This window comes from Centropristis striata, chromosome 15 (assembly GCF_030273125.1).
Source record: "Centropristis striata isolate RG_2023a ecotype Rhode Island chromosome 15, C.striata_1.0, whole genome shotgun sequence".
NCBI lineage: Eukaryota > Metazoa > Chordata > Actinopteri > Perciformes > Serranidae > Centropristis > Centropristis striata.
In genome coordinates, this window is record NC_081531.1 from 18,418,797 (window position 1) to 18,443,460 (window position 24,664).

A 24,664-nucleotide genomic window follows, 5' to 3' on the forward strand; every position below is an offset into this window, starting at 1 on the left:
TTTACTTTCATTTCCACAATTTTTCAATTCCACAATTTACTCCAACAAACTCCCCCATAGTCACTAATGTAAACTGAGAGCGACCTAATGTGTTTAAATAAGTTACTGTAACAATATATATATATATATATATATATATATATATATATATATATATATATATATATATTTGTAATTTTAATGTGTTTTTTGGTTGTTGGAGGTCTTGCTCTTCTCCCACTCCTGCCCCTTTTCCTGCAGAGTGTGCAGGAAAAGGGGCCTGAAGGAGGGATGACCTTTCTTCCTACCTATCAGTGTGATCACTGTCCAATTGCTGTCACCAAAGAGGTTGTAGTTTTCTTTGACTCCTCCTGGATGAAGGTTTCCACCTGTTGCCAAGGGGGCGGTCAGATTCCAGCAGGTCTTCTGCCTTCTTCAGGGCTGCTGTGATCTTCCTGTTGTGAGCTCTCTCTTCCTCCAGCTGAGCTTGATAGGAGGCCTTTCCCTCTTTGCTGCCTTCTTTTTCCTGTTTAATGTAAGCTGCAGCATCTGAATCTGAGGCCCTTCAAACACCAGCTCACTCTCCAACTCTTCTGTTTTTGAGCGCACACTTTGAAGGGCCTCATTTTCTTTCTTCATCTGCTCCAATTGGTCCTTGGTAAAGGATGTCTGCTGGATCCTTGAGATTCAGTTGAATGATCCACTCCTTTCCATTAACCCATTGACGCCTAAAACTTCCTGTTAAACCTCTGGGTGATTTTAAAATAAGCCCCTAAAACCTGAAGTTTTTCTGGAAATTCAACAGAAGTGTCAACGCTTCTACTAAATAATAGATTTTTCAGCCTCTGTAGCAGATAGAAATGAAATTCAAAAAGTATTTGAGAGCTTATACAAATACTACAAAATGACGTAAACGCTTTCCAGGCCTCAATGGGTTAAAAAGGAACTGTGCTAAAGGGCTAAAACCCTCAAATCTTTCAACGTTCTGTCCAGTTTTAGTGAACACCTTGACACCTTTAACCTTAAACTCACCAAAACTATCCTGGATGGAATTAATTTAGTTTTGTCTCCTTCAAATCCTCATGCTCCATCAAACTACTCCCATTCATTTTATTAAACCAATCATCATTTTACTAAGATATTTCTCATTGAGATGCAAAATGTCTTATCCTTAGGCAATGACACACTGCCAAAGCTTAATGGGGGTTACAGTTGTTAATTAATAACTTTAAAAAATGAAGGTTTTATCTTCATTAAATAAAAAATATGTTTTAGCCCTTGAACAATTCTGCTTAATTTGAGTTCAACAGATCGTTTGTTTGTTCTTTGACAGAAAATCCCCATAATGTTCTAACAACTCTGGCATCTGTTAATAGACTCAAATTTTATTTTATTAATGTGAAATTAATGGATGATTTTGGGCAACACAGATGCGTCGGTATCTGGAAGAACTCCGCTTACATTTATGGCGGGAGAAAATGGTGTATACTAAGCAACAGAGGCTAGTTTGACAGGTAGATGAAGACCAAGATCAGTTCTAGGAGAGCATCCAATTTAAATGTCGGCACTTAAGCTGGTGGAAGTAGTTTCTTTGTCCATGCACCAGCAATGGCTGTATTATTCTGTGGTTCACTGAAAATATATTCAAATGTGTTGTATATAGAACATGTATGAACACTGAGTCACTCATGTAATCTGTGCTTTTTATATCCTGTTGAGTTTGTTCCCATGGCTGCAGACTATCAGTATAGAATAACAAAGCATTTAAAGCATGAAATGTCACTGCAGTGAATACAATTTTACAGACAGACACCTTCAAACTTTGCTAAACTTTGAACGCACTTCTACACCTTTAGCACTGCTGTTGAATTCTAATAGAATTTTTTTTGTGGTAAAGAATCCAGCTCAAGGCACATTTGGGACCCAAACGGGGACATTTATGAAATGATAAGTTGCAGCATTGGATCACAGCTGAAAATGAGTACATGTGAAGCCAGAAAACTGCAGTTGTGATTTGGAAATGGGGTGTTTTTGCTGAAGAAAACTCAAGTATGTGGAAAGCTAACATACTTGACAAATGTAGGTTGAAATAGCTTGAATAAACATATCTAACACTGTGATTAATAACAGCCAAAGCAAAGATACTGACAATTATCGCTCCAGTACTCTGAGGTTTTGGAAGAAGTTTTTAAAGAATTCTGAAAAAAGTAAGACTTAAAAGTCTACACGAGTCTGTATGATTACATCCTCACCAAGACACATCCCTTTCTGCCTGAGCCATGTGGACCTTGAGCTCATTATCTATATTGTCTTGTATTGTTGTTATAGATTATCTGCAGGACAAGCTAACAGCAAAACAATAGTTTGACCTAAATGTGCTGTGTTGACCTTGCCTGCTCCTGTCAATAATTTACAGCCTCGTTCCACTGAACAACTCCCAAGTTCCTGTGGAGTCACATTGAGAAAACACCCTCACCGCGTTCAGGAGAACGGGGAGGGAATCTGATTAGCATCAGCAAGTATTTGAAAAGCAAGCACACTGGAGGTATGTAAGGTATACTTGCGCAATGTCTCACAACAGCTATGGTTGTTTTCTTGAATATGGTGTTTAAACTTTGTCCAGTAAAAATGGATTTTACTAAAACTCAATTCACCATAATAGATTCCTAACCATCTGACATGTGTGGAAAGATGTTGTATAAGTGCTTGCTGGTAGTTGTGAAATAAGCTTCCCAACAGCAATTGAAAAAAACCAAACATAGTCTAGTGACATTAAAAAGGCTAAAATTGAAATAACAGCTGAAAATGACAAGGACCATCTATCATTGAAAGATGACCCAAGTTAAACAGCCCTGTTTCAACAACATGAAACTGCTTATGTTCTGGTTTGGGCACCTTACTTTATATCATTCAAAGCATTTTGACCAAAAACAACTGGAGCCATAAGGTCTTGCATGTACAGGAATAGTCTTCTATGTCTTTTTATCATTAATAGTTGGTCCATGTCTGTTGTATATGTAATCACCAAACAAAAGCTCACAAGTAAGCAATGCAATCTGCCGTCTTACTGCAGTTTATTTCAGTTGTGCATCGAGCAACGCCCTACGTTCATGACACACCCCTGAATACAGTTTTTTCACTCAAAACTGGTGAAGACGCTGGTTGGTTCTCTAGAGCTCAAAGCACCAACCTGCTATTCTATGAGAATATTACCCTACTTCTCACTTGATGTATTACCTCTCTACCAGTTTCAGTAATGAGATTATGGTCTTAATCAACAATTTTAAGCCTTCTTCAAGACAACATGATGTTCATTTTGTAAATGATGGTCCCATTAGCAGTAAAATAAACAATAAAGAAGGATATGATTTAGGGTGGGGCAACCTTATGATTGACTGGTCGCCACCATGGAAGATTGACCTTTCGACAGTGTGAGCAGTAGCAGTAGCATTAGCGTTATCTGATGAACGTAACTGTGGATCTGACTCTGAAATGTTCTAAAAATGGCATCATATGATCTTTGCTCTGGTGCCACGCTCAGGACAAATTTTACATCTTCACTTTTTTTGGTGTAAATAAGACCTTCAGCCCGAATGCACATGGTACATAGAGACAGCAGGCACCGTTTTTTTCTTAATCACCCATAAAACATCATAATGAAAGATTAATACTGTTATTGTGGCATGAACACTGTGTATCCCCACAATGACTGATATTATAGCCCAACGCTCAGAGGAGCATGTAACTCTTTAAATGTCAACTACTGAAATGAGCCAGTAATAAAAACTCGATTTTAATGGGTTTCACTTGTAACATCACAACATTATGATTCATTTATTCAGGTTTAGAATGTTATTGGATGTCCAACAGCTTCACAAGATGACAAGTTTTTATCAACAAGCTGTGGGTCTTCATGCTGGCTGAGTAATGCTGCCTCGCGGTCATAGTAACCTGCAGAGCTGAGAGCATGCTGTGAAAACACTGGAACTGTGCCAAAGTGACGTCTCAGCAAAAACATTTTCCTGTTAGACCAGTTGTGGAACTTTGCCCGACTAAAACCAGGTCACACAGCTTATATATAGGCTATAGATTTTCATCTGTGTTTGTGTTTCCGTTTGCTTGCTCAGTCAGCAAACACAGAGGGACGACTCAACTTGTTTTCCAATTCTGTGCTTGTTTTCATTGGACTGTTCCATAAAGCCTATCTACCATATAAGGCTTACTTCAGTTAATCTGAATCCTTTTCAGTTGTCCCAGTTCCAAAAAGCAAATTTAACATACTTTATGCTCTATTAAAAAAACTACTTCAACTTTATTTATAGAACCAAGTCAACTGAAAATTAGTCAGACTAATTTAAATAAGATTGGCTTATTATGCAAACTCCCTTTATGGAACACGCCCCAGGTTATTTGCTCTTATAGATCCATCAATGTTGTTTTCAGTGGGGTGAGACAATCAAACTTGTTTGATTAAATATTAACTGCATAACTATGTTTATCGGCATGTCCTCTCTCTACATGCTGCCAGTTGTATTCCCATGGTGTTCTATGCAAAAGAGTTCTTAATCTTAATGAATATACAAGAATAAAGGTAAATTATTTATAAAAAACTATCTCTTTAAATCGGTGGCTACACTTTTGTAATAGATAATAATGATATTATTAATAATAATAATAATAATAATAATAATAACTTACATTTATATAGCACCTTTCAAAAAACCCAAGGATGCTTTAATAAATAAATAAAGATATACTTAATCAAAAGAGTCACTAATGGGGGAAAAAAGGCTCAATTTTGATGCAGCCGCATCAGAGATATTGTCTTATTTATTTCATGCATATTCTTTCTTGTCAAACCTGGCACCTACATTACCCATAATGCAACTTAATCACCAACTAGTGATTTGGGTGTGTCATGCTAGTAGCGGTTAATGTAGGCTTGAGCCTCTTGTCTCAATAAGCTGTGGGCTCCAGAGGTTTGGTAAAGTTATTTCAATCCCAGTTCTTTTCAATTATTTTTCAGACTTGTAGTCTTCAGACCCATTTAACGCCACCTCAAGTGACATCACTTCAGGACACTTCACACAGCTCTCTCTGGAAACACTGAAGACTTTATACAGCTTTTTTTAAACATATGCAGTAGTACACCCCAACACCTGTAAACATACATTGATGTGTAAAATCAGTGGAGTTCTCCTTTAAGACAAAATAAAACAAGTAGAGACTAGCTGTTTAAGAAAATGCAGCTGACTCATTCATATTTTAAAAGAGAAAAACAGAACATAAAGACATGCATGAATTCATATCTAACAGTTCCATTTACGTAACACATAAAAACAAGAATGACAAGCAGTCATTGAACAATTCACTTAACTCCACTGTGAAAACATTTCTGCAGAATTACAGTACATCAAAAGGAATAAAAGTTCACATTCATTAAAGAATTGTGCGTCAGAAGCAACATTGCTGCACACATACAGCATTAAAAATAAAAAATCTAGCAGATTCCAGTTCATCTGTACAAGTGGCATTAAAGCCAGGTACTTTCTGTATACATTCAAGGATTCACTGGACACTAGTTCTTGTCCAAGTGTCTTCTACACAGTTATGTAACTGTGGTGCAAACAGGATTGGGAATGCATGTTTGTGTTTGTGGTTAAAATGTAAAGCACAGTCTGTTCATTTGCTTTAGCCTGGTATGCTAACGGTCAGTAATTAAGTAAAACTGTGCTAAAGGGAGCTTTAGCTACTTATTGCGGGAAACTGTATTCTTTACAAGCATTGACCTTGCATGACTCCTGTTTGTGTCTGTACATCTCAGTTTGCAGTGTCATCTGATAAAGAAGTTTGATGTTTAACATGTTAACTGTATTGGTTAATATGTTGGATAGTAGTTAGTTGTAATTGATGTAGTTTTTGGAACTAAAATCATAACCAAAGAGGAATTGCTTTCAAATGTAGAAGCTTAAAATGCCATTGTGTGAAGGAAATCATTCTTGAAGTCTATACGGTTGGTTATTGCAGACTCGCAGCTCATCTGTTGTCACAAAATAAGCGTTCATAAAAGATAATGTTATTGATTTTGGCCATTTGAGGTGCCACATATCCGACTGAAGCTAGCGTGTTTCTGTTTTCTATTTAACGGAGAAAACCATCAGCTGATTTTCAACAGCTGGAATGGAATTAAGCTAACGTTTGTGTGTAGACGTTGTGATTAGCATATTGTATGTAAGTTAACCGTTACCCCGTCCCATGTTAAAAGTAAAAATAATACTTAACTTTTTGTAAGAGCTTGAGCAGTGCAGACAGCTGCTCGGAAAATGGCAAAATAACATGTTTTTCTCAGCTGCTGTGTGACAGGTAGCACTAATAACAAGACCCAAATCCAAGTTTCCAGTTTTATATTATATCATATGCCAGTTTTATGGTATACCATATTAGATATTAAAATTGTATGAGCTTGATTCAAGGCCGCTCAGGGCAAGTTTTCTCTGATATCTTTCAAATCACCAGAAATGGCTTACAAATAGTCAGACGTCACACTGGCCTCAATCTTCTTCAATCATACTGTAAGTAAAGGATGTGAAATTAACCCGAAAGGAAGAAAAGCAGCAGCTCACTTAATACTCAAACACAAGAGAATACACACCCACATCCCCCACACCAAGATGGTGGCAGTCTTGCATCATGCTGTCTCTCCAAATGGGACACAACCTGACAAGAATAATAACACACTGCTTTTTAAAATGTCAGGGGGTCCCCTTAAATTCCCTCACAAAATTCCCCTAGATATCAGAGAAGACTAAGTGTGGGAGTCAGCGAGAATCTTTCAAACACCCAGTCGATAAATTCGCCGAGCTGGTGCAATATTAGTCCCTGGGGGATACAACCTGGCAACCCTGAACATTACCTGTTCTGCTTTGCTGAATTCTATTGTCACACACAAAAGGTTTTCAGAAAACAATAAACCAGGCAAAATCTGTAAATCTATCTACAAACTTGACATATTTCAGTTTATATACAGTCTAATCTACATGCTTAGATAAACCTGTCACAGGTTGACATACAGACTAGTCCAAAGTCTGAATCATTGGCAGGAGGTGAACTTTGTGGTTCTGAGTCACAGACTCCATTAACAAACCTTCATCCTTCTGTCCCACCCTCTGTCCTCGTCCTCCTCGCTCTGCACCTCCTCTTCTCCAGTGAGTAAGACAAGTCAAAATGAAAATAAACTGAGATGGGATGAGCTGAAATATTTTCTAAACCATCTGACATGGTCTGAAAGGGCTAGGATGAAAACGAGAAGGTACCACACTCATTTCATTCTGCTTCAGTTCCTGCAGCCTTCGTCATCTCCTCCTCCTCCGCCTCAAATAAGCCGGAGCCTAAACAAGGAGGAGGAAGAGGAGGATGAAAATTGCTTGAAGCCATCCCTTTGTTTCCATCCCTCTATCTCCTACTCCTCTGCCCTTGGAGGGGGGGATGAGATCAGACGAGCTGAAGCAGGAGGTCTTGGAAGGTGTCCAGGCCCCGGCAGGAGTTCCTCAGGGCTTCATCAGAGCCCAGCTGGGCAGCCAAGAGGAACAGCTTCCTCTCCTCGGTCACAGAGCCCAAAGACAAAGCCTCATGCAGCTCCGACACGCTCACAGCGTTAGGCTTATCCTGTGAAGGGGGTGAAACTAGTTAAACTCAAAAAGAAATGTCTGTCTCCTTTTTTCAAGGACAATAACCAATTTACAACACACATAAATTGTGCCAGCGTTGACTTCATTTGTTGCGTAGTTTGTGCTTGTATTCCATTTGATGAGCACAATGAGTGTCCCTGTATTGTGCTTTAATAATACATGGCCTTGGATTGCTTTTTTATTAAGAATAAAATATTATACAACAATAAACTAACAACAATTCTGCAAAGCCATGATTCAATTTTACTTTTGATTTCAAGGTCATGATTCAGTTTTATATTTTGAGGTGATTGGCTTATTGGCCTACAAGGTGCACTTAAATGCACTTTAAAGTCTGATGTTGTACAAAGCTCACAGGGAAGGCAAAATGTTGAAATTTAGCAATTAAATCCACAACTTTCTTTTGTTGATAAGACATTTAGCTCCATCTTGTATCCATTTCAGGATACAAATACAAACAGTTAACTGCACTAGCAACACGCGCACAAACTGTACATTTAGCCATATTTTGGTTAAAAAAATATATAGAAAAGTATGAAGAACTAAGTTCACAAACTGGGTTATCATTGGAATTAGTTGAAACTGATACCAATTCAAGCTAACAACAGTCCTACAGGACTTTTAAAGTCTCTTTTTAAGCCTGCCAGGAGTAAGGGTTCTGTTCATGATCCTAAAACAGCTTGAACCTTGTTCTTACTTTTTAATTTTATGCCACAGAAAAACAATCTGTACGATTGCAATAGCTAAAAACGTGGTGGACATGACCAACAAATGTATTCCACCTCAAACAGCTGACTTGACTGTCCACAAAGGATTAAAATTCCTAATAACTTACATAAAACTTATCAAAGCTTCATTACAAATAAGTAGATGCCATATTTTCAAATGGTGGTTGTCTCCGTTATGATTAAAACTTGTGTATGTGAAGACAGTGAATTTAACGCCAACCTCCTACACAAACCATTCAAGCCAAGCTATAGATGTCCGCCTCGTTTCTTTGCACGGCCACATCATTTCCAACACACAGGTTCTGCTGGAAACATCCTTTTGTACTGTTTAAACCGAGTGAGTGCCGAGGCAGAGAACAAAGCATTGTGGTGGGTGAGAGCGAGTATCACTGTCAGAAGGAGCTCCTCCTACTGTGGAGACTATTTCTTTTATTTCACCTGCGTCGTGTGCATGGCATGACAAAGGTTTAGGTTGGCGCTTAATCTCTCCAAAGATAGTCAGAATGTTGGAGGCCTACTGTCATTTCTTTTTTATGTATTTTTTATGCCACTTGTGGGAATTCAGTCGTGAGTGCAGTGTTTTATTATTATATGCTTAAACCACTCCTGCAACAAAATACACTTGTCCACTCCTGAGCTGTATCTTTTTTTATTCTTCCAATAATCATATTTTTGGCGAAACACACGCAACCTCTATTTGTAGATAGTACGACTACACAACAACTGGCCATGCTATAACAAACAGAAGCTATGAATTCAGTCATATTTTGGGACATTTTCATTTAAAAAAAGTCGCATGTCAAAAAAGAGCAACATTTTGTTGAAAAGTTAATTTTCATGTCATCCCAACTACACGTTGTCATTTAATTGCTGTCAGAATAATGGTTATATATAATATAGTTGTCTAATAATCATTCATTATTTCACCAAATTTAGCACAGATGTCTACATGTTTTACACCAAATCATCAAAGCCATTCTTACTGTGAAATATTGCAATTGTGCTGAACAGTTTGATGTATAAGATCAAAGAAAATCTGGATTATTGGAGCCACAATCATTTCAACAGGCGATAGGTATAAAAGAGCATAGGTCTGTCTTTCATTTTTATAGTAGATATTCTGTTTGATGTACAAGGTTTCCTTATTAGTTTTGAAGATGAAAGTAAGGAGAAAGATGGTATTAATTTGACACCTGTTGTGGTTTAAAAGGCCTCTTGCTGTAGTCATTTTAAACACAAGATACTGCATTAGCTAACTGCACTGCATTTGCTCTGTACTTAGGCATTTAGCTCAATTGCAATTACTTCACGATTCGTTTTATCTCAAATTCCTTTTTTTTTTTTCAATATTGCAAATTGCGCTCAGTATTGGGAGGATGGGAGCTGCAGCGCTCTGACAGTAGATGTGACAAATATACCTTATTCCCTCACAGGGTCATGTATAATTCCACAAGTGCTGTACAAGGTGAAGAAATATGAGCTTGGGAGGAAATCTAGAGATGTTTATTTCACAAGTCTGATGGATCATCACCGCTGGGTAACTGAAGAGGGAAAAACCTGTACCTGCTTGTCTCTTCCTTGCGCACTTTTACTTGAAATTTTGACCTCATGTGAAATAATTTTTTATTACTTAGACTTCTGGATCATTTTGATTGACAGGTTTTTCACCAGAATAGCAGTCCGCAGAGTGTAATGGCTTCTGAGATGAGATGAAATATTGTTAGTACTTCCTTTTCCATTTTGACCAATACTGTGCTCCAATTCATTCACAGAAAGAGCTTAAAAGACCATACCAGTAATAATGAAGTTTTGCATCCTTTTTAAACAAAAAATACTGTATGTGTACTATATTTTTACTGACCCAGACAATCATTGGTTTCCCTTAATTTTAATATAATAGCAAATAACTTTACCTGCTTGTTTCCCAGGACCACGACAGGCAGCTGGGGCTCCACCCTCAGCAGGCGGTGCAGTTCAGCCTTAGCCATTGGGAGGCGGGTCCTGTCAGAGGAGTCCACCACATACACCAGAACGTGAGTCTTCCTCAGGTAGTCCGACCAGTACCGCCGCAGGTCCTCCCCGCCACCAACTGCGGCAGAGAAAACATGTATGTATCATTAAAAAAAAAAAGGGATTCCAACCACCTTTCCGTTTTTAAATTTTAGGCTTTTACATATGTGACAATTTGGAAACATAGATCATAAATGCAATTTTCTATTTACCAATGCAACACCACCTGCTCAAAGAGGTCAAGTATTCCTCATACACTGTAAATTTCCAATTTCCATTTCGTTGTTATACTGTGTGTGGATTTAAAGTCTTTAGACTTCAGACTAGTTGCTGGTTAAATGTCAAGTTCCTGCCTCAAAAGAATGTTCATTAAAGCAAAAGTTAAAAAAAATGATAATCTTGATAATCTCCAAAATCTGTGTTCATTTGAACAGTATCTATGGTAAAGGACTCTAAAATCAAGATTTACTCACAAGCTTTTTACGAAACCTTTGAACACATCAAGACATAAATCTACAAGTTTGGCTTGTAGTTTCACCAAAATAATTCCGCTCTAGTTAATTACCTATAAGGTCAAATTTCTCATAATATGTGGAAGAAGAAATGTCCCTGTGAATATCTTCACATTATCAGTATTGTTTTTTCCCAAATGAAGAGAGATCTAGGTACAATACAAATGTCTAAAATTACATATGTAGCTCTTATATCTGGTTTCTACAGCTGTTAGTCCATATGATATGATTCAATTCAATTTAATTTATAAAGGCCAAAATGACAATGCCTCAAAGGGCTTTACAGCCTGTACAAGACACAAAACCCTCTGTCATTTGACCCTGATGTCATATAGTGTTGTTTGGGGAAAGTTATACAACTTTAATGATCACATAACAAGTCTTATCAACCTGTTATGATGTATTGGAACAGGGATCAGGTTCTAGTCCTGAAATGTGACTCAGCCGTTGTTTCCTGTGGGGGTTTCCATAATGAAATAAGAGTTTAATCTTTGCCCAAAATGACTAGCAGAACAAGAGATAAGATCTGATGTTATGTGTTCTTTATAAATCCTTACAAAAGAAACTGTCACAGAGTCCTGACTGACTCAAGGGCATTTCAGTGTGGCGTATGTTTTCTGTCAGTATCTTTTGTGTTACAGAAACGGAAGAAGACTTGACGGCATATTAAAAAAGAAGGACGGATCGATTGGTAGTATTAGATAAGCTGTTGACATTCCTTCTTTTAAACAAATTGGCCACATATTCATTTAAGATGTGCACCAGACCGAGTGAAATCACTAATCTAGTTTTCACTGAGGGATGTAATAAGCGAAGACGGCACTTAGCCATTATTTATATCCACGTTTCCCTGCTGGGAAAATTGGCCTGATTCACTTTTTCCATCCTGTTGCCTCCGGATATGATATATCAGTGAGGCTCTGAGCAAAATATAACTGTGCTGCTTTTTGTCCATTTTAATGGTTTTATATACATGTTTTCCCTTTTATCTTTTCTTTTATATGCATGGTTAGAATATAACCATGCATATAAATGCATATCTAGGGCAGAGGTTGGAGATAAATTAGGGTGGTCACCAGGTGGTTGTGAAGAAAAAATGAATGAATATATGAAAAATAAATTAACATAGACTGGGGAATGTTTTTTAAATTACTAAATTAGTTTGGTAGCTTTGGTGTATGTTATTTAGTGCTTAAGGAGATCCTGGAACACAGTTAGGGTGCTGTTACGCTGTTGCCTACAGCGCCTGGAACACATTGGACAACACCAACATTATTGTTCATGGCGCTAAAAGGTTGAGAAGCACTGACATGGCCTTGGTGGAGGTCTGTGCTCTTTAAGATAAGCTTTTTCTTTTCTTTTTGTATTGAGGTGATTAGAGCCTGACAGATATATCTGTTGACAGACATTGTCTGCCATTATTAGCCTATCAAAGGCATATCGGTATCAGTGTATAAGCTGTCCGATATGTGTCGTTATGAAAACTTTTTTCCACAATATATAATGCAGAAAATGCATGATGCTTGGTGTGATTTAGAAATGGTGTTCACTCTCAATTTTTTTAATTCTTCTTTCAGCAAAGTCAGCAATTGATTAAAATTGATCAGTAATGATGTTTATTTAGCTGTTCCTTTTAGTCCTATTTATTCTTTATTTTCCCAGTAATCATTTATACAAGTGGGTATACATTGTTTTAAATAATGTAAATGGTAAATGGGGTGCACTTATATAGCACTTTTATCCAAAGCAACTGAATTTTCCCCTTCTAAAATCAGTATCAGCATCAGTCTCAAAAATCTATATCAGTCTGGCTCTAGAGGTGATTAACCTTATTCTTTGAGGACATCAATCCTTTTGACATTTTGGGAGAATTACTGTGTAACATTGGTATTTCTTTCTGCATGTTTTCAACACAGAGGTGTCAGAAATAAGAGCTGGTGGATTTTCGACAACCTTGTTTAAACGGATAATTATTTTTCCTGTTCTGTGGACTAATGCTTGACTGAGTCACTTTAGGGAAAAACTTGATAAAATGGCATCATAAGATCCAGTCGAACCACCAAAAACCTTGTCAAAGCATTCGAAAATACATTCGAAAATACTGTTACCAGCTTCAGTGGTGGGGAAAGTTTCATAATAGTGAAGGCTTTAACTTCCCACAATCCTGCTGTGCAGAAGAACTGACCTGCGGCTATAATGACCAACGGTGCTCTGCGGCCATATACGAATCACTGCTCACACACCGGCGGGAACGACTTCAGGTCGTCACCGCCTCCAAATACAGCGCAGCACAGCTCAGCAAGAATTCATTAGCGCTGGGCTTAATGGAGAATGTTGCTAGGAAACTGGGCAGTGATGTACCTTTAGCTGATGTTATGTGGCAGCAATAAATACCTGTTTACCTGATATGGTACAGAGGGCGGACCTGCGGTGTGAGCAGCTTGTGCTTCATAGTGAGAGAGCTCAGCGGGACGTTTGTCCTGCTGCTCTGCAGGCCACCTTATTAGATACACACCCACAGCAGATACTGAGTCATACGAGCGTGAATGATGTGGATGTGTGTATATATTGAACAAAGTTGTACTCCTGAGGGCAAAACTACCATGGCAATGTTCTCAATGAAGATGGTGTTGCTGCACCTTCTGAGCAGCTACACAAGCCGTAGTACCACACTCTGCTGGCATGTTTTTTAACCAAGTTTAGCAGCTTAAGTTCGACTAGAAATTCTACTTTGACCCCAAAATTTGCTGAATCCCGAGACATGCATCCAATGGCATTCCAGTGTTGTATTAAAGTCTGTTTCCCTATTGATTTGTGTTTACCATGGCCCCATTTCTAACCTTGATGCTTCTCCACATTATCTTAGCACAAATCTTAATGGGGTAATACAAACTGTTTCCTTTTGCTTGTTGTTTGGCAGAAGTTTGCATCTTAGAATCTCATTGGTGTTAACTAGGCATCTGGCAGAAAACCAACTTCTAAATCCAGTATTTCTATATGAAGAAAGAGGCCACATTTACAGCACGCAATCTAGATGTCAGCACACTTTTGAATGGGCGCTTATCTGCACCTATCATCTTGTTAAGTATGGGAAGTGAAGTAGTACATTCTAGTAGGTTGTTAAGTTGTTATCAGCCCATTCAATGAACTGCTCCACCTTCTAGTGGGTCCAATAGGTTATCAGCCAGTTTAATGTCCAGTTGATGTGTCATTATATTTCAGTTTTACTTTCGTTCAAAAGGGTGAAGGTTCATTTGGTTTAAGCTACAATATTACTTCTCTAAGGTTAGGGCAGAAAAAGTTGCTGGTTAGGCATAAAATAAATACAAAGTGAAGTAGTTACAAGGTTGACGTGAAGTTAAATGATTTTACTTCATGTAACATTGTTAATTTTAGTGCTTTGTACTTCATTCTCTTCCTTACCACTTTGTTTTCACACTCTGTAACATCACTTCCGCCGTGACTTGGTAATAATTATTGCTGCTACTATAATACACATTAATATAGCAGCCCAATGAATGGGCTGATTACATCCTACTAGACGGTGTAGCAGGCAGGCACCTACTGGCTTATGATAACCACTGATAAACACCCACTCAATAGTCCGATAATGACTGAATTGGCTGTTTATAGAGCTGTTGCTGAAAAGCTGACATCTGTTGATACTGATCTTCTCATTATTAAAGAAAAAAGTGTCATTTTGACAGAATTTGTGTATACTGCAGCACGAAATAGGGTATTTTTTGACTTGATACTTTAAATGAGTGTATATTTACAAAAAAACCTAAAGTTTCAACATAGATAAACAGATTTGTACAATTTTCTATGAAATGTATGTCAAAAATGATTATGGCAAATTATTCTTTATTTACATTCCACACAGCTTCCCAACTTGCAACCAATTGTGGTTGCATTAAAACTGCATTATAGGGTGCTTTTGACAGGGGTCCCCTTTTAAAAAGCATTTCTTAAAAAAAGATATGAAATAAAATATTGACATGACGTCATTAAGAAAAAATTGATTGGAAAAGTCGTGAAAAATTGGAATGATAGAATAAAGCACCTATGAGATAAATGACAAGTATACCTTTGAGATGAGGGTTAAAGGCATCCATAATCAGTTTATGAGCTTGAGTTGGGTGAGTTCCTTGAAAACAAATTAGTACACACTGTACTAGCTAAAAATATGGGCCCCAGCTTGCACACTTCTTCCTCATACTGTTTTTCAGTTCCCCTTAGCACAAACGCAAATGTCAGCTGCTCAAAGCCTCTAAAGCACTTCTCTAACTGATCTGATCTGCATATTTTGATTTAGAGTTTAAAGGCTTTTAGCTGGATTTCTCCAGGGGGCTTCATAAGAAGAACTCGTCATTCCCTGTGCACCGTACTGCTCCTGATGTGTGTAAGTGTGCTCTAAGCTGTCAACATGCCTCTGCATCAATGTCAGCAAGACAAAGACTAACATTTACTGCACCGGGCCACTGAGTGGGCGGTGACATGCGTTCTTCTTACTTTCAGAGATGAGAAAAGGATTCTCGGTCGCCCACCAATTTCTGTGTTCAGATCATGAATAAATCAGCCGCTGAGCGTGACACATTCCTCCGACTACATCCACAGAAACTCATTCTGAAGCCGACTGCAGTTGAGCGTCTCACAGTCAGACGGTGTGAATGAAGAGTGAAGTGATTTATGTTATTTTTAGTGCAGCGCAGGGCTTTCAGCGAAATGCTTATTAGCAGGATTTATGGGTTTGTATGTAAATACAATCTCATCCGCCTCTTCTTTTTGGACATGATTTAATCTCACCCTTGTTTATTTAAGTGAGATGAAATAATAACTGTGAGAAAAAGGTCACAGTTTCTGTGGTTCCCTGTAAGAGGGTTAACTTCCATGATACTTTTATACCGAACAGAAACCCCAGTCGCTGAACAAATAAGGACAATATAGCAAATGTCAGAGCTAGCCTCTGTGTTGGCAATGATGGATGCAGCAAGCTTTCAGGGAGGAGATGGGTGGCAAAGAGCTGAAATCTGGATCTGCAGAGTGTTCATTCCACATTTCAGACACATTTCGTACTGAATGTACTATCACTTATGTTACTCAAAATCATAGAAACTATAGTAACACTCACAGAGGATTATCAGTCATTATCAGCAAAAATGAAGAAATAATTCATTCATTCATTATCTTTAACCGCTTATCCGCATCCAGGTCCCAGGGGGCTGGAGCCGATCCCAACTATCGCAGGTCTGACACATAGAGACAGACAATCACACTCACACTCACTCCTGCGGGCAATTAGAGTCACCAATTAAACTTAAGTGCATGTTTTTGGACTGTGGGAGGAAGCCATTGCCTTTGTGCTTTGCATTGAGGCACAAAAATTCCTGACCAATGAAATAGCAAAGTACAGGGCTCCTATCAACAGTTCAATCTGGGCATTTTCAAAAGAAAATTTTCCTTTCCTTTACTGGATTTTGGAATCGGGGTTGTAGAGTGTGATTAATCTCTGTTATCTGTTCATCCTTTTACTAATATTTTTTTCCGAAATCAATTAATTAAGTTTTATTTTGTCAACTCCAGACAGAGTACCTTGAAAAGTAATGGCCACGTTTCCATCAGCCTCAGCTAAAGGGTAACACACACAAGCAATGTTTGACACATATCAGAACACTTCAAAATGTTTGCATGTTACTATAACTGTGACTAGGTTACAAAGCTAACATTAGCATGCTGTCTTTTCTGCATTCTAATTATCATTGTTATTATGTTCATATCATAGCTGTTGAGGCCATATTGAGGCACCAAATCAGCCTCTCACCTCCCACAACCAGTACTTTATTCTCTGTGGAGTGTTTTGATGCAGTGCTAGTTTAATGAAACAAATGTCCAATTGTACTGAACAGAACAGTAAAAGCTATTTCCAATTCTCTATTTCATGCTATGTTTGATAAACCATAAACGCCTTCCAGGCTCCACGCAGACACGGTGGTGTTTGATTTCAAGGGATAAAAGGAGCCTTACTCTCCAGGAAGTCGAGCTGACAGGCGGGGGCGTTGAGGCTCATGAAGTTGAAGCCGCGGGTGGGCCGGCAGCGGCCTCTCTTAGCTGCTGACTCTCCAGGGGTCAAACCCTGCAACATGCTGCTCTTCCCGGCCCCGTCCAGACCGAGCACCAGGACCTGGCGCTTCCCACGCTCCTCCTCTTCCTGTAGGTAGAGCAAAGAGATGATGAAACTCGAGAAATGTTCAGAAATGTAGACTGGGGGGCAAATATTAAACACACATATATTTAACCATTATTTGCTCAGTTAAGATTAGCAAGGGTATGGAAAACGGCTGCTATGCCTTAGGTTTACAAATCTAATTAATAGTGTAAATTCTATGGTGCATGTTAGGCATATTAAACCACAGCTGAATCTGAACATAGTATTGGTACATATAGAACAGGTTGTCTGAACTTGGCTTCTGGGACAATGTGTTGTCATTTCCCAATATTAAATAGATTATAACAAATCATTTATAGATTGTTGGATAATAAAAATATTCCATATTTGCAGCCCTGATTGTAATAAAAAAACAAATGCTGTTACTTTTCACAGCATCGATTATCTATCCACTCATAATAGGCACTTCTGCAGACTGGATCATCATTATGTATCAAACTGAATGCATCCCAGTTCCCCCTGGGTGTACTTCATTATGTGCAGGAAAATGAATCAGCTTCTGCAAACCTCTCAGGGTAAAAGCCATGATATTATACTTTAATAACAGACTTCACAGTGCAGCATCCCGATAACCCTGCTCTTTATTACTGCATCTTTAGGTCAGATATGAGAGAATGTACAGAGATGAGGAGTACTTCAGTCTCCGAGTTGACTGTATCTGGAGAAAGACAAGTGGCTGACACTCAGAAAAGGTTAGCAGCCGGAATCCAGCCTCCACACTCCCTTTGCACCTGAGACGCCACAATCCCTCTGAGATCCTGCACACGTCAGTCATCTCCTTTTAAAAGTCACACAAGGTTAGTCGTTATTCATACCGTGTGCTGATGTGCAGCCGTGGTTCTGTTGAGGTTAATTAGCAATTCATATCAGCCCTTTTAGAGCTGAGATGCATCGGTTTTTAGCTTTGTTATTAAAAATATCACACTTTACTTCACTTTTTTGATGGATGAATGCGCCTTAAAGAGGGGTTTAGATCATTTTCAGAAGCATACCCTTTAGAATCAACTCTAATTAGATTCCTGACACATGAATCTACATAAAAAGTACCCTGTAATTGTGTCAAAAGGAGGTCAGATGAAGAAGATGAGCTATTTTGGTGATTAATTACATTTTATCTGACATGTTTCTTGCTGCAATCACTGACTTGTGTTGTTGAGTAAACATAGCCTCAGATAAACTTGGTTGCTTTGACAGATCTGTAGCTTGCCTCCATGTATTTCTGGCTTATGCAGTCCACTGGGAGACAAACCTCAAACCCTGACAGCATCGAGCAGCTCTGCAGATGCTAAGGCTGCAGAGCTTGTACCGCTTTTCCACTTTTTTTCAGCACTATCACCATGGACTTTGTGCAAAGTGCTCAGTTCTTGCATACTTTGCTCTGTGCCCTTCCAGTCACCTGATTGTATCTCCACGATTATACAGGAGACGTTTATCTAAAGCTTTGACCGAACAAAACAATCCATGTTCTCAGACATTTCTTTGGTTAATAAATGGATCTGACATTTTTCAAATCAAGCCAGCACACTGGCCATTTATCCCCTGCTTCCTTTGTCAGTTGAAATACTTCACAGACTTTTTCTTTTTGATTTTAACCTCACTTCTGCCAGTTCAGACATTTCTCATAAAGAGGCAGTGATACTGTATTGATTTCTATTGTTTTTCCACTCCACAGGGAGGAAAAAAGCTCAGCTCAGCTGCAGATCACTGCTGGATCTGACAGGGATTTAACGTCTTGCTCAAGGACACTCCAGCAAAGCAGACGCATGGTAACACATTGGCTTTATCACACAGAAGCACTAAAGCCAGCTTCCTGCAGCACTGAATAGCAAACTTGGAGCTGTAGGAGAGAGAAGTGATGGATACTCTGATCCTTTAATACGCATATCATCAGTCCCTTATGTTCAATATTCCAGGAGTTCTTCTGTGATAAATGTTTTCATTTTTTTTGTACCAACATTTTATCTACCTTGTCTATTACCTTGAATGCTTTTCGACCTACCTCTGATAATGAACTAGGACTTGTTGCACTCAGCAGACTCTTAAGCAGTAAGAGCGATAGAATTGGAATAGTAAGAGCTATTTTTTTTTAAATTACAAGTGCTGACTGACTGAGTGATCAAACATATAAAACAAATAAATCTGCTCATTTTGTTTGTTTCAGATAGTGAGATAAGATGAGATTATGTAAATTATTTTCTGCTCGTGCGATTAAATAAACAAGATGATTAATGAGCTATAGAAGTGTTGTTTGTTCATTTGCTGAATGGTAGACAATGTATTTGTTACTCTTGATGTTGTTTTCTTAAGCAATGTCACCAGGGTTATCTCAGCTTGGACTGTTAATTCTAGGGATGGGATGGTTAATCAATGATCGATTAATGGTCATTAAGATTTTGGTCATCACATGGAATTTTTAATTGTCTGTGTCTGTTTTAATTTTAATTTATCTATGACTGCATATCAGTACTCACTGAACTGAAACACGGCCGATCGTTCAGTTCTGCGGCCGTACATGAATAAGCCAATGAGCTGAGAATTAACTTGGATACATCTATAGTTTGCAAACTGAAAGTTGCAATCACAATTATAAAACACAGAGAAATAGTATTGATTATTGAAGAGTATTGATTTGAGCAAAACTAGTTTACTGTGTCAAACCTTGCTAGCATGAATTACTGAGTTTAATTTGATCCAAAACTTCTCAGCTGAGTTAGTTTTATGATTGACAGGATTAAGTCTCTTTTCTTCCTTTCAAAATAAAAGCGTTTGTTATCAAAACAGGCTTTTGCATAGTACTGATTTATTGATCGTTAATGTTATAGATAATGGAGTTGGCAGGTTTCTTCCAAACGCCCATCCCTAGTTAATTAATAACAGAAAACCTTCTTTGGAGTGTAAATTTTAAAAGGCATGAATGTTAATCAGCAAGGGTCTGACACGTAGCCCTGTTGGGTTGTTTTTTGGTGGTTGACCAATATCAGTCACCAAAAGTCACGATATCTCAAACGTTTTTGCCTTTAATTGGACCATAATTTATGAAAAGTCCCCAAAAGACAGTTTAGCTGACACTCTCAGCCCCCCAGATCCTGATGTATCTCACCTCATCATCAATTTAGTCAGTAGATGGAGGCAAAAAAAACCTGCCACTTTGTTAGGGTCGGGTAATAGGATGAATATATTGGTATTTTGCTGGTGTAGCACTCAAATTAAGTTTTTAGATATCTCAAATATACATGTCATGGTGGATCCTTGGAAATGTTTTAACATATCGTCAAACACTACACTCAGTCAGTGTCTGGCTTTTGCTGTGTGAACCTCTGCTCTCTTACCCTGAATTTAAATGTTTTATTTCAAAAAAGTATTTTAATCTTTCATGAGATTTGTTTCACGCGGGGTGGCTGACCTCTGTTATAAAACACTGAGGACATCCTGACAGTGAAAACTGCTATGTGAGAAGGTAATCAAAATACATAAATGAGAAAGAAATTGACAATTCACAAACTGAGTGATCATAGTCTGGCATTAGAGAAGGGCAGACACAGACAGACCTGGCTGCCCAGAGAGAACTGGCTGTGCTGCCATTGTGATGAAGCAGCTGGAGAGACAGATTTTAGAAAATTACATTTTCCAACACAATGTCAGAATTGCACTAGGAGTGATTTGTTTTCAAAATTTTAAAATAACTGCTGCAATTTCCTTAGTCTAACAGAAAGAGAGAAATTGCTCTTTATTCTTCTCTTATTCATATACCTATATTATTGCCTATTCGGTTACAATACAGATACAATATTGTAAGTCAATTACATTTTCTGCTAATTTCATTCAATGCATTTTGGAATTGTAGTTGTGCTCTGTCAACATGTCAAATGTCAGGCCAATTAGATAATAGAATTGCTATTGCTAAAAAAAAATCAAACATGGGGTGTGAAATGATGAAAGATTGTACATTTATGCTGTACTGTAGCTGCTTTTAAGGTCTCAAAGTAGATGCAAAATCATCTACATTTGTGCAAGTGTACGTACAAAATCTATAAGGAAGATCTAAATGGAGTCAGATATTGAAGGCACATCTTGACTCTCTGGACTGTGGCTGCTTGCACAGTTCATCCAGCAGCTTAATGTGTTTCTACTCTTTCAGAGATTGTTTGTCGCTGTGTAAATGAGCATGTGTCGCCCTCCCACCTGCTGAAACTCCCCAAGGTCAGAAACACGCTGTTAGTCAACTCCCCTGCTTTCCGATGCCGCGATTACAATGCATTCTGGTACAATTTGGCTCCTGGGATGAAAACATTTACGCCCCCCTTCTCCGCCCTCAAGCGAGCTGCTGGCAGACACTGACAACATTATCCTCTAAAGACAGACTGAGCCAGATAAAGCAGCTAAGCTTATTACAGGCTGTTGCTGATTGAATCTAGGAAACAAGATTAGAAACATGCAAATAGATTTTATTAAGAGATTCAGTCTGCAGCAGAAGCTCTACATTGAAGAGTCATTCATTAAGACCCTCTGTTATCCAGTTGCTTCATTTCTGTCTATTTCTGTTTCTGTCTGTGGGAAACAGACTGCATTTTAGGGCTGCAAAATATGCTTTAAATACCATTCAGAAAAAGGCATTCTGGTGCTATTGTGGTGGCCCGACCTACAAATTGTATTCTACAGACTCAAGAAGGATCTTTGTTTGGTAAAGATCCTTGCAAAACAATCACACCATAATTACTTTATTTTATTTTTTAATGAAAATGAGAAAAATGATGCCAAAAAGATAATTCCCTGCAATATCATGAATCATATTGGAATATCAGTCAAAATAATTGCAATTAGATATTCTTTGACAGGCTGACTACCTTTATGTATATTAGGCTCAACTACATGATGCGACATTGATGCACACATGGGCATTTTCAAAATTTGGGAAGGTATCATATTCTTCACATCTTCACCCTCATCATCATCATCCTCATCAAGGACACTGCCACATCATCTCTTCATTCTCATCACCTTCATTCTCATGATTCTTCTTCATCACGTCATCCTCCTCCTCATCAATGTCTTACATCATTTTTAATACTTTTATCTTCTCCAGCATCGTCATCACATTTTCTTTGTCGTCCTCCTCTTTTTCATCACTACCAATTATGAAATTATCAACAATGACATCATCATCATCCTCATTAAGGCCACAGTCACATCACCCTTGCCTTCATCATCATCGCCTTGATCTGGATCATCACTTTTGTCATCTTCAACTCACCTTTATCATTCACACCATCAAAACCGTCATCACCATCATCTTCATCATCTTCATCATCTATATTGCCATGCCACTATCACCCAAATCAGTGTTTCTTGACTCATTGCCACCAACCTCTTCCTCATCATCATCATCAAGTTCACATCCTCCTCTTCTTGAATAGTTTTACCATCGTCATCATCATCATCATTATCATCATCGCTGACATCATTAAAACCATCATCTTAATCCTCGTCAGTGTCATCAGTACCATAATCTTCATCATTATCACCACCATTATGTCATTTTATTACATCGCCATATTCCTGTTGATACTCATCTTTTATTTCATTAATCATCTTTCATTGTTTCATTAACTTCGTCATCTCATCCTCATCATCATCCTCATCAGTGAAGTCATCACATCATCTTTTGATGATCTTAATCTTTACGTTTACCACATTTTCACCTTCACCGTTTCACATCAATTTTCCCATAAGGTCACCATCCTCATCATCAAAACCATCACCACCATCATCTTTATCATCAATATCACCTCTATCACCTTTGTCTTCAACAGCTTTTCCTTACTCATAACCACCAACCTCTTCATCTATCATGTTCACCGCCATCATCATCATCATCATCATCATCATCATCACATCTTCCTCTTCTTCAACAGTGTCACTGCCATTATGAAATCCATCATCTTTATCATCAATATCATCTCAACTATTTTATGACTAAGAAGCATTATCATCATTATTATGTTGTAAAAAAAACACCTTCATCATTACTACCACTACACTCATTTAATAATCTTCTTCTTCATCATCATCCTCACAATTTATATGTTTTGACCAGTGACACCTTCATCATCATCATCATCACATAATCACCTTCATCATCATCATCATCATCATTATCATCACACCATTGACAAATCAGGTTTTCATGAGCTGCATCTTCTTTTTCTTCATCATCATATCTCACCCTGCACATTTATTATTTTTAAATATTATGATTACCACTGCCATCTATTCACTAAGCATCATTCCATCATCATTATCATCATCATCATCATTTGAATTACATTCCTCAGAATTCTGCAGGGTTTTCTTTATTCAGCCCGTCTGTCAGATGTAATATCAGTCGTTTTATCCCCTTCACGCCCAAGTTAAATAGTTGATTAAACAATAAAATAACATAAAAATGTAAAGAAAAAATTTATATATATTAGAAACGTTCTGTGTCACCTCTTTGATCGTGCAGTATTCCGCTTGTGGTGACCATATTCGCCTCTTGTAGAAGAAGTTCAAGGCGATGAAGAGAGCGGAGCCCAGGGCAGCCACGGCGGCGGTCAGGGCGATGGAGATGTGCCGGAGGAGAACCATATGTGGAGCGCACCGATCGCCGGCTGGAACCGGAGGACCCGGAGGGCAGTCACTGCTTCCTGGACACCGACAGAGTTGAGACTGACTGCCGCTTCCTTCTTCCTCTTCTTCTTGTTCTGCTGCCGCTGGACGGAGTACATGTGACGAGCGCTCTCTGCTTGTTTTTGTTTCGAGACGCGCAAGAGGGGGAGAAAATGCGGTGTTCACGTGCAGCTGGGAAACTCCGATCACCTCTGGACATGTGGCTTCTAGCAAATTAATTTTCAACTTGCAACAGACAATAACAAAATTAAAGATATTTACAGTTACATAAAATGTTTCTATAAGAAATGTTGGGGTCACGAGTCCAATTCCCCCCAGCAGAAACCCACCAAACCATCTATGAAGCTATTGACAAGCCACCAAGCAAACTCTGTAAAAAATGGTATTAGCCTATTTTTACTATTATTTTTAAATATCCCTGGTTGCAAATGTGGAAAACGTAATAATAGAAATAATAGAAGTAGAAACAGAATCTTCTTTTCCCCAACCTAGATTCAGTTAAAACAGTAAAAAATACAAGGTATTTAATGTTCAACCTGATAAACTTTTGATTTATGTAAATACATATACTCCATTTAATTTCCAGATATTATTTTATTTTTAATTTAACTATTCAAATGTATTTGCTGTAAATGGTTTTGGATGTTATCTATTGCTGGGTATGTGATTCTGTGTGTGTGTGTGTGTGTGTGGGGGGGGGGGGGGGGGGGGGGGAGCACAAGCTGTGATGTTTCTGTAACAATATAAAATATAAAACGTCATATGTTTAAAATTGACATTGACATTGACATATGTGACAGTGGCTAGCAGGGATTATTTCCAAATATCATATTTGTCATTTGAGGTATGTTTTTT

At 38.2% G+C, this 24,664-nt stretch overlaps 1 protein-coding gene across 1 annotated transcript; it reads right to left on the reverse strand.

The window, feature by feature from the left end:
• Positions 1 to 3,945: 3,945 nt before the first annotated feature.
• arl10 (ADP-ribosylation factor-like 10) lies at positions 3,946 to 23,881 on the reverse strand. Its single transcript, XM_059352001.1, has 4 exons — positions 23,630 to 23,881; positions 16,942 to 17,125; positions 10,309 to 10,484; positions 3,946 to 7,644 (listed from the first exon to the last, which is right to left on the reverse strand). Exons 1-4 carry the CDS (start codon positions 23,765 to 23,767, stop codon positions 7,471 to 7,473), a joined length of 672 nt encoding a protein of 223 aa, XP_059207984.1. The 5' UTR covers positions 23,768 to 23,881; the 3' UTR covers positions 3,946 to 7,470.
• Between the last annotated feature and the right edge of the window lie 783 nt (positions 23,882 to 24,664).